Genomic DNA, 13,520 nt, shown 5'->3' on the forward strand with positions numbered 1-13,520 from the left:
TGTTCCCATGGCAACACAGAGATGCTGACAGTGCAGGAAAAGAGAGAGCAATACTTTGTGATGATGGTGCATCAAGCAGGGACACAGACACAATCTCTCTTCATAATCATGTTTTACCTATTTTATGTCTTAGCACTTTTGCTTTGTGTTCAAAATCCATTTCATATTTTTTGTGTGTGTATATTTATAATTCTATTGGAATATGTAATGGAAAACAGAAATTTCTTTGCTCCTTTTACATATTTTTTTTAATCTACCATGTAGACAAAGTCCCACGCAAAAAAAATAAGGTCTTATTCCATTTACTAAACTAAATCTGTAACCTATGTGTCATTGAGACATGACCATGATATCAACATTTACATATGACCACCCACATTTACACAAAAACATCAATTCAGTAATAAACTATAATGAACATATGTGTAGATCTGCCTTAAAGTCAAGATTAAATGGAAGTTGCGACACTGTGAAATACATCCGAGAGAAAAATAATTACTGAAAAAGAAAAAAAATGTAGAGCAGGGTCTTGGTCCAATCCATTGGTTGTTGATTAGATAGAGGCAGATTTGAATGTGCATGGATGAATCCTTACATTAAAGGGTTAGTTCACACAAAAATGAAAATTCTGTCATTAATTACTCACCCTCATGTCGTTCCACACCTGTAAGACCTTTGTTCATCTTCAGAACACAAATTAAAGGTGCCCTAGAACCAGTTTTTACAAGATGTAATATAAAAGTCTAAGGTGTGCCCTGAATGTGTCTGTGAAGTTTCAGCTCAAAATATCACATAGATTTTTTTTAACACATTTTTTTAACTGCCTATTTTGGGGCATCATTAACTAGGCACCGATTCAGGCTGCGGCTCCTTTAAATCACGCGATCCCTGTCCCCCCCCCCCAGCTCTCGACTATAATACAGTGCATTTACAAAGTTCACACAGCTAATATAACCCTCAAATGGATCTTTACAAGATGTTCGTCATGCATACTGCATGCATGCGTCGGATCATGTGAGTATTGTATTTATTTGGATGTTTACATTTGATTCTGAACGAGTTTGATAGTGCTCCGTGGCTAAAGCTAACATTACACACTGTTGGAGAGATTTATAAAGAATGAAGTTGTGTTTATGAATTAAACAGACTGCAAGTGTTTAAAAATGAAAATAGCGACAGCTCTCGTCTCCGTGAATACAATAAGAAACGATGGTAACTTTAACCACATTTAACAGTACATTAGCAACATGCTAACGAAACATTTAGAAAGACAATTTACAAATATCACTAAAAATATCATGATATCATGGATCATGTCAGTTATTATTGCTCCATCTGCCATTTTTCGCTATTGTCCTTGCTTGTTTACCAAGTCTGATGATTCAGCTGTGCACAGAACCAGATGTTAATACTGGCTGCCCTTGTCTAATGCCTTGAACATGGGCTGGCATATGCAAATATTGGGGTCATACATATTAATGATCCCGACTGTTACGTAACAGTCGGTGTTATGTTGAGATTCGCCTGTTTTTCAGAGGTCTTTTAAACAAATGAGATTTACATAAGAAGGAGGAAGCAATTGAGTTTGAAACTCAATGTATGTCTTTTCCATGTACTGAACTCTTGTTATTCAACTATGCCGAGGTAGATTCAATTTTTGATTCTAGATAATTAACATAAGATAATTAACACTTTTAATGCCCAGAAAACTACTAAAGACATATTTAAAACAGTTCATGTGACTACAGTGGTTAATCATTAATGTTATGAAGTGACGAGAATAACATTAACATCAAGGTTGAACCACTGTATCAGTGTTGCCAGGTTTTCAAAACAAAACCTGCCCAATTGCTCCTCAAAACTGGCCCAATTCCATTTCAGGGGGTCCCATGGTAAAAATTGCGTTTTTGGTGGGGCTCCCCTCGTAAAATTTGCATTCCAGGGGCTAAATATTACATTACTTTGGGTCGATTCAACCCGCGGATATGAAAAACAACCCACGGCAACAGCGTAAAAGTAGCCGAAAACCGCAGACTTGGCATCACTTTAGTAGCTTTCTGGGTATCTGAAAGTGTTAATTATCTTCCGGGCAACGGAGGCCTGACTGATCCAATGGATTTCTGGAAAAAAATATCTTAATTTGTGTTCTGAAGATGAACAAAGGACTTACAGGTGAATGACATGAGGGTGAGTAATTGATGACAGAATTTTCATTTTTGGGTGAACGAACCCTTTAAGATCAATAACATACATTTAGAAAATAAATAGGGCGGATTTCCATTTCATGCTGACTTTAAGGGTACAGCAGCAAAAACTGCACATATCATTCTAAGGCCATGTGTCCACCAAAGCGTTTTTCCAGCGGCTAGCATACTTTTCCAATTGTTTTCAATGGGAGCACCACATTTATTAAACGGCAGGAGTGCAACGAGTGCTGAGCGCTCTGCGTTTTTACCGGTCGCCTCCAGTTGAAGAATGTTCAACTTTGAGTAAAACGCTACGCTCATCACTGCCACTTTTTAGCCAGCTGTCCAATCAGAGTGGAGGAGGGGCGGGACAAATACAACACCGGCCAACTGTCACAACATTCTTGCTGTACAACAACATCAAGAAGCAGAGAATGGAACAAAATGGATGAGAAATTAATATTGCTGGTCACCGAACAAACATAGCAAGTACTCTTCATCGTGTCGACAATTTAAGTCTGAAACAAAATTACCTGCAAAATCAGTTATGAGTAACAGTGTATTCCGTATTATAGTAACAAAGCGTCTCACTCTCAACTGAAAAAAAAACCTGCGCTGCTTAAGTGCTCTCAAGCGCTCACAGATAGATGCTTTAAGCAGAGCGCCTAGGTGGACACAAGGCCTAAAGAGAAGGAGTAAAACTACTGTCATTAAAAAACCCAAGTACAATTTATTTGGTGCAAAAAAACTTTGTAAGTGTAGCATTTATAAAAATAAAAATGTTACAAAAGTGCAGAATATGTCCCTTTTTACCAGAGTTTACATCTGTATGTACTGAGCTGAGCTTAGTGTAAGAAATACTATTATTACTGGCACACCAGTAATGTAGGTGGCCTTCATAACTTACTGAGCTCAAGTTTAAAGCAGTGTGTGTGCATGTGTATATTTGGGTGTTTATTGGCTGGTTATCTAAAATAGCAACAGATTGAGAGAGTATGTGTGCTGCCTTGCAGAAAAGCTGGTTGATCCACCTAAATGATGCGTGCGCGTGCATATTAACTCTTTCTCCGCTAGCATTTTTTTTTTTTGCCAGCCACGCCAGCATTTTTGATCATTTTCACAAACATTTCATGGCCCCCAGAATATTTTGCTATATGAATATCTGAACATGCAATATATCAAAAGAAAGAACAGAGCCTCTGGTTTAAAAAAAAGTATTCTAGCTTCATGCAATCTTTTTTTTTTATCAATAACTGAATGTGGATATGTTTCATAAAAAAGCAACATTTTGAACAAATCATTATTATTATTTTTTTCAAAGACTACAACGTGCATAAGCGATGCTTTTATCGCTTGTTTATGCTTCTTTTTCACCTGTGTTTTGATCAGGAGGTTCTGTACTCTTTCAGAAGACGTGTAATAGCGCCCCCTACCATATAACATTGAAAATCAGGGAAAGCTGGAAAATTCCGTCAATGGTGGGGAAAGAGTCAAAGGTGTGTTTGTGGATTTTGAAGTATATACCTGACTCTGTGCATTGACGTTGGCCCCATTGGTCACTAGCTCTCTCACCACATCCGTCTGTCCCGCCAGTGAAGCGATGTGTAGCGCCGTGTTTCCTTTCTGGATTAGAATAGATAGAGAAACAACAGCGAGAGAGAATGAGTGGCATATCTTGATTAATCCCTCTACCACCTGTTTGTGTCACCCCATTCAAAGGGGGGTTTTGTCCCACTGGCATCCCACCACCATTCCTTACCCTCTGCCAGAGAGGTGTTGTTTCCGCTGGCCTGTAATTTACCTCCAGACACACATTTCATTCCTGCAGAGTGAATGCAGCACTAGAGGCTTTTTATACCCAGTGTGAACATGCTCAAAGGAGCAGGGAACACCATGTGATATCAAACACAGACACAAACATCTCCTCAAGCTGTGTGTGTGTGCGCGTGTGTGTGTGTGTGTCAAACTGACCTTGGTTGCTGCATCTACGTTGGCGCCCAGTTTGAGCAGCTCGGCCACCACCTCCACATGCCCCTCTTTGGATGCCAGATGCAATGCATTCAACCCATTCTGAAACACAAAACACAAATTTTGCTAGTGAACAGGATGGTTATGGTTACCAGCAGCATACCAATATAAACCAGCCTGGACCAGCATGGAAATATATACCCACATATCATATTTACGCACTGCTGCAAAATGTGCAGCACCGCAGCACGTCCTAAGAATGGCAGCTGAATCATTTACACTACCTTTCAAAAATTTGGGGTTGGTTTTTGAAAGAAGTCACTTATGCTCACCAATGCTGCATTTATTTGATCAAAAATACAGTAAAACAGTAATATTGTAAAAGATTGATATTGCAATTATTACAGTCTGCAGTATCATATGATCCTTTAGAAATCATTCTAATATGCTGATTTGGTGCTCAAGAAACATTTCTTATTATTATTAATGTTGAAAACATTTGTGCTTCTTGATATTTTTGTGGAAAATGTGATACTGTACATTATCTTCTGGATTTTTTTTATGAATAGAAAGTACAAAAGAATAGCATTTATTTAAAAAATAAATCTGTTTTAACATTATAAATGTCTTTACTGTTTAATGCTTTATCAATTTTTTATGCATCCTTGCTGAATATAAGTATTCATGTATTCAAAAATAAATAAATAAATAAATAAATAAATAAATAAATAAATAAAAATCTTACTGATCCCAAACTTTTGAATGGTAGTGTATCAACAAAACCATTACTGTCATATAAAAATACACAACACCATCTGTGTATTCTAACAGTAAAAATGTACAGTACAACCACCCAAGAACATCACAAAACAGCAACTTATGAAAATTACAATTTGTCACTGCAAATTTGACAATTTACAACCATCATTCTTAGTTATAATGATATTGTTATATCCTGTCATATAGTAACATAAATAATTTCCCATAATTAATCCCCATAGGGATTAATAAAGCTCTAAACTAAAAAAAAAAAGAATTCATACTTGATTACAGATGTTGATGTCGACACCAGTCTTCAGGTAGTCAAGGACCTTCTCAAGGTTCCCTGCCCTCGCTGCCCGCAGGTAACTGGCATTGCTGTCCGGCTGCAAGTAATGAGAGAAAACGCATAAGTGTCTAATACATATTATTCTAATGACAGGGTTAAAGGTCAAATCCAGGGCAACAACTGATGTCAAATGAACAAACCAAAAATATTTCCAGCTTTCAGCTCACTAAATCATTGAAATGCAAAGAAATGAAAAGAATTCATACCAACTCCATCTTTACTCAGTGCCATTTGTCTCCACAAACACACATACACACATCCAGGGAAACATCAGCTTTTGTTTACAAGTGGACATCCTACAGAGAAGCTAGAACTGTAGCGTGACAGAGGATCAAAGTTTAACCGAACACCAAGAACCACTGGCAGTCCATCTCTGAGCAGATATCCCAGCGTTCCAGTTAAAAATCCAGCCAAAAACAGCTCTGGTCTCTCATCAAAGGATACGGAACAGAACACTAAATAACGGCTATTATTCTGACACAGGTTTCCGCCCACTTTCCCTCCGATCTTTCAGTCTCTCACTTGCGTATATGAGAAAGAGAGCAAGATTTTGAGAGAAAATATGATGCGTTTGTATGTGTGTGCCTCATGAGAATGTGTCTTCTTTTGTCAGCCTCAGTTTGATTCAGGGACACTGCTGTTGACAGAAGAGGACACACAGCAAAATTTCAGTACAGTTTACCTCACACACACATAAGCACACACTCTTTTATAAAGAATAGGACATGGTTATCTCAGAGACACACTCACATGGGGAATTCCTCTAAATGAGAAGCTATATTTAGTTCTCACTAAACCCAGGACAAACTCCTCCCCATATCTATCATCAATGTGTGTGTGCTGGCTAGAAGGTCTGGAAAGAAAGGTTAACTTTCCAAAAGTAATTCATCTGAGTTTGACAAGAAGAGGCTAAACTGGCTTATCATGGAGATAAAACACATGCACATTCATCTAGTGACTGAAACACTCAATAACATATAACAGAAAAGGACAGATGTGTTTTTGTAATGGTGTTCTTTTGTGAGATTCACAGTTCATAATAAACTCTAAGCTCATTAACTAGTCATTTACTTGACCTATTCTGCAGGGAAAAGCTCCATTTCCTGTGTGTGTGTGCGAGAGTGTGTGCTTGTATCATCAGACACTTACAGTCTGTGCGGTATGAAATGATGGATTAAAAATCACACGCAAATGCCTTTGCTTTGAGGGTAATACTTACGGTAAACAAATTCTGCCCCACACATACACAATAAAAAAGACTGAGAGAGAAAGGACATTGTATGTGTGTGTGTGTGTGTGTGTGTGTGTGTGTGTGTGTGTGTGTGTGTGTGTGTGTCTCAGTCTTTTTTGTGATTTCCCCTCTTATCTCTGAGTTAATGAGTTTTTCCAGCTTGTCACCCATAACTCCCTCCCTGGAGGATTCTGTCTGGGAAAATAACACCTATCCACACCCACTCACATACATACATACACACACACACACATATATACATATATATAAATATATATATAAAATATTATATACATATTATATATTTTATATATATATATATATTTTATATATATATATATATATATATATATATATATATATATATATATATATATATATATATATATATATATATATATATATATATATATATATATATATATATATATATATATATATATACACAAAGAACATAATGTGAGTGCTGGTGTCCTATTGGATAAGATCTGGCTTTCTAACATACTGTTTTTGGTTCAATCCGAGGCACGGGTTGCCATTTAGGAAGGACCTCCTTGTCCTGTTATCACAGTGCCCTTGACCAAGACTCTTAACCCTTCATTAATCTGATGGGATTCCCTGTACTAAAGAAAGCTTTCGATAAAAAGACTGTTCAGTGAAAAATTCAACAGTTTGGGGTTGGTAAGATTTTTTTTTTTTTTCAAAATGTTTTTGAAAGAAGTTTCTTATGCTCACCAAATCTTTTTTTATTTGATCCAAAATACAGTAAAAACAGGAATAATGCTACTGTTACACTTGAAAATACATACTGTTACATGATTATAATTTCTATTTTAATATATTTTAAAATGTAATTTATTCATGTGACAGCAAAGCTAAATTCTCAGCATCATTACTTCAGTCTTCAGTCACATGATCCTTCAGAAATCATGTTGAAAACAATTGTGCTGCTTAATAATTAAAATTGCGATTTTTCAAGTAGTAATAAATATTGTATTCTCAATTTTGATTAATTTAATGTATCCTTGCTGAATAAAAGTATCCGTTTCATACACAAAAAAATGTACCTCAAACTTTAGACTTAAAGGTGCCCTAGATTCAAAAATTGAATTTACCTCGGCATAGTTGAATAACAAGAGTTCAGTACATGGAAATGACATACAGTGAGTCTCAAACTCCGTTGTTTCCTCCTTCTTATATAAATCTCATTTGTTTAAAAGACCTCCGAAGAACAGGCGAATCTCAACATAACACCGACTGTTACGTAAAAGTCGGGGTGTACGCCCCCAATATTTGCATGTGCCAGCCCATGTTCAAGCATTAGACAAGGGCAGGACGTCTGGATCTGTGCACAGCTGAATCATCAGACTAGGTAAGCAAGCAAGGACAACAGCGAAAAATGGCAGATGGAGCAATAATAACTGACATGATCCATGATATCATGATATTTTTAGTGATATTTGTAAATTGTCTTTCTAAATGTTTCGTTAGCATGTTGCTAATGTACTGTTAAATTTGGTTAAAGTTACCATCGTTTCTTACTGTATTCACGGAGACAAGAGCCGTCGCTATTTTCATTTTTTAAACACTTGCAGTCTGTATAATTCATAAACACAACTTCATTCTTTATAAATCTCTCCATCAGTGTGTAATGTTAGCTTTAGCCACGGAGCACTATCAGACTCATTCAGAATCAAATGTAAACATCCAAATAAATACCATACTTAAGCGATTAGACATGTTGCATGACGAACACTTTGTAAAGATCCATTTTGAGGGTTATATTAGCTGTGTGAACTTTGTTTATGGTGTTTAAGGCAAGTGCGAGCTCTTGGGGTGTGGAGCACGAGATTTAAAGGGGCCGCATACCATGAATCGGCGCATTTATAATGATAGGCATTTAAAAAAATTCATAAAAATTAAAAAAAAAAAACTACGGGGTATTTTGAGCTGAAAATTCACAGACACATTCAGGGGACACTTAAGACTTGTATTACATCTTTTCAAAAACATGTTCCTTTAACATAAACTAAGGCTGAACCAGCTAACCAGTGCTTAAGTGAGTTGCTTTACAAAACTCAAAAAATTGACAGTACACGTTACACATCATTAAACCATTCGCACAATGCATACACATTACACATAACATGTAAACATTCATATACAACCTACAAAACAGCATCACAGAACACCAACAACATCCATAAAACATTTTAATCTAAACTTTACATTACCTTAACATTCATAACATCAACACAATCTTCACTCCACCTTGGAGATTTCTACAGCATTCAAACATCCATCTCCATCAGAAGAGATCCTTCTTTATCTTTTGTATCTCTTTAGTATTACACAAAACCATACATACTTCAGTCACCACAGAAGATAAATATTTTCTCAGTAAGTAAAACAGTTTTGTGGGAGGTTGTGAGAAACTAAGTAAAAATGTATGACTGAATGCAAACTCAAAAAAAAAAGTCCCACTGTGGACAAACACACACACATTTGTTTTTGTGAATTGTGGGGACATTCCATAGGCGTAATGGTTTTTATACTGTACAAACCGTATTTTCTACCGCCCTTTTCTATACTCCTACCACTAAACCTACCCATCACAGGAAACTGTGCACACTTTTACTTTCTCACAAAAACTCATTCTGTATGATTTATAAGCCTTTTGAAAAGTGGGGACATGGGGTAATGTCCTCATAAGTCACCTCTTCTTGTAATACCTATGATATACCCATGTCATTATACACATTTGTGTCCTGATATGTCACAAAAACGTGCACACACACACACACGTCATGAATTAGCATTGTGTGAAATCTGCGCTTTGAAAAACTGGTGCTAACATTTTTTTCCTTTATATTTACAGGTTTATTTTATTTTACAGTTTTTTTTTTTTTTTTACTGCAATGTAATGCATAAAATAGATTCTAAAGATTTTTTTTTTTTTTTTTTTTTTTTTTAGACATGCACGGTGGAGCACTTACTAAAGTTCATTGATATACTGCCAGGACGTTGCAAGGGTATTTCAGATAAAAATTAAATTACTATGTTTATATGCACATGCTAGGATGTTTCGAGTGGTTTTGAGGGGGTTTCTAAGGTGTCCCGAGTGGTGGTTTCTTCCTGACTTAAATCAAACAGAACCCACTCCCTAATCTGTCTATGGGACTTTCTTCGTGCACATTTTTTACTAATAATTAAAAAAAAACGAACCACAAAATTAAAAGCAAATAAATATTTCCCTGTGACTCAAGTGTTAACAACCTATGTGTCAAGTGTCAAGCTCTGAAACTTTATAAATGCTCCCGTTGTATAATTCATCTCAAGCATTGAAATGTGAAAGGTCTCTCTGTTTTAAAATAGTAAGCATCAATATTTCAGTGTGGGAAATCCTGTGAACACTTTATGCACGTACACACAGTACAGTGGAAATACTCTGTGCTACCTCACACACACAGTTACGGTCACACACCCAGTGGAGTTGCATAAGACGTTCTCTAGGGTACAGCTGTTATTAAAACATCAGAGATACTGGACTGAAAGAAAGACATGAGGAAAGAAGGGAAAAGGTCATAGCTGATAAAAATAATGTGACACTACGTATGAAGACAAAATGTTAATGTCAGTACAGCTGTTGTTCATAAAAGAATAAGAGAGAGAAAGCATTTAAATAGTTTCTGCCTCTCTGTCTCAGTGTCTCTTCAGTTCCTAGATAAGCAGTGAGCTCAAATACTGCATGACTGGCAAAAAACAAAGCTACCCATCAGTGTGGCTGCAGACAGGGCGACTACACACACACACACACACACACACACACACACACACACACACGTACGTTTGTTTTTGTGAATTGTGGGGCCATTCCACAGGCGTAATGGTTTTTATACTGTACAAACCGTATTTCCTATCGCCCTACACTACCCCTACCCCTAAACCTACCCAGCACAGGAAACTGTGCACATTTTTATTTTCTCACAAAAACTCATTCTGTATGATTTATAAGCCTTTTGAAAAATAGGGACATGGGGTAATGTCCTCATAAAATACCCTCTCCTTGTAATACCTATGATATACCCATGTCATTATACACATTTGTGTCCTGATATGTCACAAAAACACGTGCACACACACACACACACACACACACACAGACAGAGAGAAAGAAAGAGTCCTGTCCTTTGAACAAACAACATCAGCATCACTACAGTCAAATAATGCAAAACATGTTGTGATTTACAGTTGGAATGGACCAGTTGTGGTTGGTTTTGCAATGATGTTGGCCACAAGTGAAGCAGTCTGGTATTGTTTAGTTTTAAAATCCCTCCTCCACTTATTTTTAGCCTGTCCATTTTGATTCTCACAAAAACTATTTTTAAAACATGCCTAAAACCTACTGGTGACTGATTCATATAAATTGTTCTTAATTTAAAGTAGGCCAAAATATTCACCATATACTATAAGCTTATATGTACAGATGCACCAATGTAGAAATTCTGGCCAATTTCAAGTCAATAATAATTTTTACGTCGGCACCGATGGCCTCATGGGCAGCGCGCCGACATGTAGCACCAGTGCGCTTCGGGCGACCCAAGTTTGAGTCCCGGCTCGTGGTCCTTTCCCGATCCCATACCCCTTTCTCTCTCCCACTTCGCTTCCTGTCTAATCACTGTCCTATCATAATAAAGGCAAAAACGCCAAAAATAAATCTTAAAAAAAAAATAATAATAATTTTTATATTATGGCTGATAACTGATAAACAGACAATATTATAAAGTACTACTACTACTACTCTGTTAAAAAAAAAAAAAAAAGAAGAAAAGAAACTAAAACAATAAAAACTATCATTACATGCACACAGCAACTAATGAGGATTACATTTTTGACGTAATCTATCACTATTAATTACTGCTAAAGTAGATGGAGATCTAAAATTCAATAATGGCCAATATGATAGATAGTCGGATAGATCGAAATCCAAGACTGCAATGTGTCTCTAACCTCAACATCACAATAAAAACGAAGACCCACAGTCACAACAGCTTCAAGAGGTAGAATCATGCAGTCATGAATGTATAGAGCTTTATTGGGTGAATGACATAGATAAAGTGGTCTAGAGCAGTAGTGAGCACTACAAGCACTCTGTGCTTGAGTTACATTGCATGCACACATGCACCAAGGTCAATAAAAAAACACTAGAGCAAAGGTAGAGTTGCAGCGCCTGACCACCATGAATGTCAAAATGGTGCTAATCACAATAACACACGTGAAGCAGATATTATTTTGCATGTGATACAACTGACAACAGAGACACTCACCAAATAAACAGTTATTCTATATTATTTATGAGGACATTTAGCTTTGCAGAATTCTGCAAACAAAATCTGGAAATCTGAGCACAGCGAGAGCAATAGATCAGATTTTGCGCCATTTATACTGCAGAGGATGTAGCAGAGAGTTTAAAATTACCAGCAGTGTCAAATAAAGCATGTATTCAAGAAATATATTAATAATAAAAGATCTGAAACACAAAATCTGACTCAAGTTGTAGCAGATAAACAGCAAGAGCATTTCAGGGTCTCTTAACACAATGACCCAAACATCTTCAACCAACAAAACTTGAATTTTCCCAACCATTCCCAACACACAGATTTAAAACAACACGTACTTCCCAACCTTTCCCAGTCATATTTGTAGAGTACTTACAGATGAAAAATAGTCAGCAGCCTCTTCCACCGCCATTTTTCCTGCAGTCCCACAGAAACCCGATCACTTACTTCACTAGCTCTGCGGCCAGCAAGGTGCCATTCAGTCATGTGACGTTTAAAAAAATGCCCTGGCAGCAGGATGCTCAAAGACACGCTTCCACCTGACGTGTGTGTGAGTACGGATACAAGGATACAATGCTCTCCAGTACTACAGTAAATACAAAGTCACTTTGAATTCAACCTTCCTTTCCTGTTCTTCCTTTCTCTTTTACAACTTGACCTCTCCTTCTGCATCAAAGACAATCGACTTCTCTGTTTTCTTTCAATGTTCACAGTCCAGTTTATAACTTCTGGCAAACAATCTCTCTCCTTCTTTATGCCATCTTCCTCTCTCTCTTTCTATTTATACAATGGGCGCAAGCTCCAATCTTCATTCAACACGGAAAAAATGTGTATCATTTACATCGCTGTCATGTTTTATGTGCTTTCTCACTACCTCTCCGATTCTCTCTCTCTTTCTGTCATACACACAGAACAGAGAGGGTGGGGGTCTTTTGAATAGTGATATGAGGTGTTAAGGGGGTCCAAATATAGCAGCTGATTCCAATGCATTTGCAAATAGGACTTTGGCAGACTCTCTTTCCTTCCATTCTGCAGTCTCCCCCTCCCTGCAAACCCTCATGTGCCTGGTTTGTATTGTCTGAATGCTTATCTACTCCCTTTTTGGACAAAAAGAGTGTGTGTGTTTAGGACTGCTGGGGGTCGGTTTATTAGGCTGAATGCTGGGTTCATGGTGCAGCTTAAAAAAGGATTAGGGGGCATTTCCCCCCAGTATTAGGGCCACCGCACCATCATGTAAACACACACCCCAGCTGTACCTCTGACAAAGGGATGAAGTGTGTCACCCATTATACAGTGACACAGACTGTGTTGTTTACCCACTGTGCTTTCTCTGTGTGTATCTTAGTGTCTGTTTGAATATACTGTTCTGTTGAATGTACGGTTGGTTGGTTGGTTGGTTGTTATTTTCGTTATATATTATCAGTATTGTGCCCATGTGTTTATGGTAAAGGGGAGTGGCCTAGAGCTGTGTGTGAGACAGACACATACTGTGTGAACATATGTAGAGCTAACAGGCATTGACAATTTGATTTTACAACAGAACAATTATTTTACTCTTGCTTTTGTACATTATTGAGATTTAACCATATCAATTGTAAGAGTTTTTTAATATATTTAAAAATAATATTAAATTATTTTAGAAATACTAACAAAAGGTAAATATCATCAAAATATTCTCATTGATAATT

The 13,520-nt window shown here is 36.9% G+C and overlaps 1 protein-coding gene across 18 annotated transcripts in view; it reads right to left on the reverse strand.

The window, feature by feature from the left end:
* ank3a (ankyrin 3a) overlaps nucleotides 1-12,681 on the reverse strand; it is an 85,788-nt gene extending 73,107 nt beyond the window's left edge. For 12 of the 18 annotated variants that reach the window (XR_010892473.1, XM_067366603.1, XM_067366602.1 and 9 more), the window contains exons 1-4: nucleotides 12,209-12,679; nucleotides 5,198-5,299; nucleotides 4,158-4,256; nucleotides 3,711-3,809 (exon numbers count right to left, since the gene is read on the reverse strand). Coding sequence is in view for 17 of the 18 variants with exons in the window: in XM_067366603.1 (XP_067222704.1) it covers nucleotides 3,711-3,809; nucleotides 4,158-4,256; nucleotides 5,198-5,299; nucleotides 12,209-12,244 (336 nt within the window). In the remaining variant the exon portion in view is untranslated. Of the gene's footprint in view, nucleotides 1-3,710; nucleotides 3,810-4,157; nucleotides 4,257-5,197; nucleotides 5,300-5,468; nucleotides 5,929-12,208 lie in introns of those variants that run through there. The other 6 variants (XM_067366606.1, XM_067366610.1, XM_067366597.1 and 3 more) reach the window with 3 other exon arrangements.
* Nucleotides 12,682-13,520: the final 839 nt, after the last annotated feature.

This window comes from Chanodichthys erythropterus, chromosome 18 (assembly GCF_024489055.1).
Source record: "Chanodichthys erythropterus isolate Z2021 chromosome 18, ASM2448905v1, whole genome shotgun sequence".
Lineage (NCBI taxonomy): Eukaryota > Metazoa > Chordata > Actinopteri > Cypriniformes > Xenocyprididae > Chanodichthys > Chanodichthys erythropterus.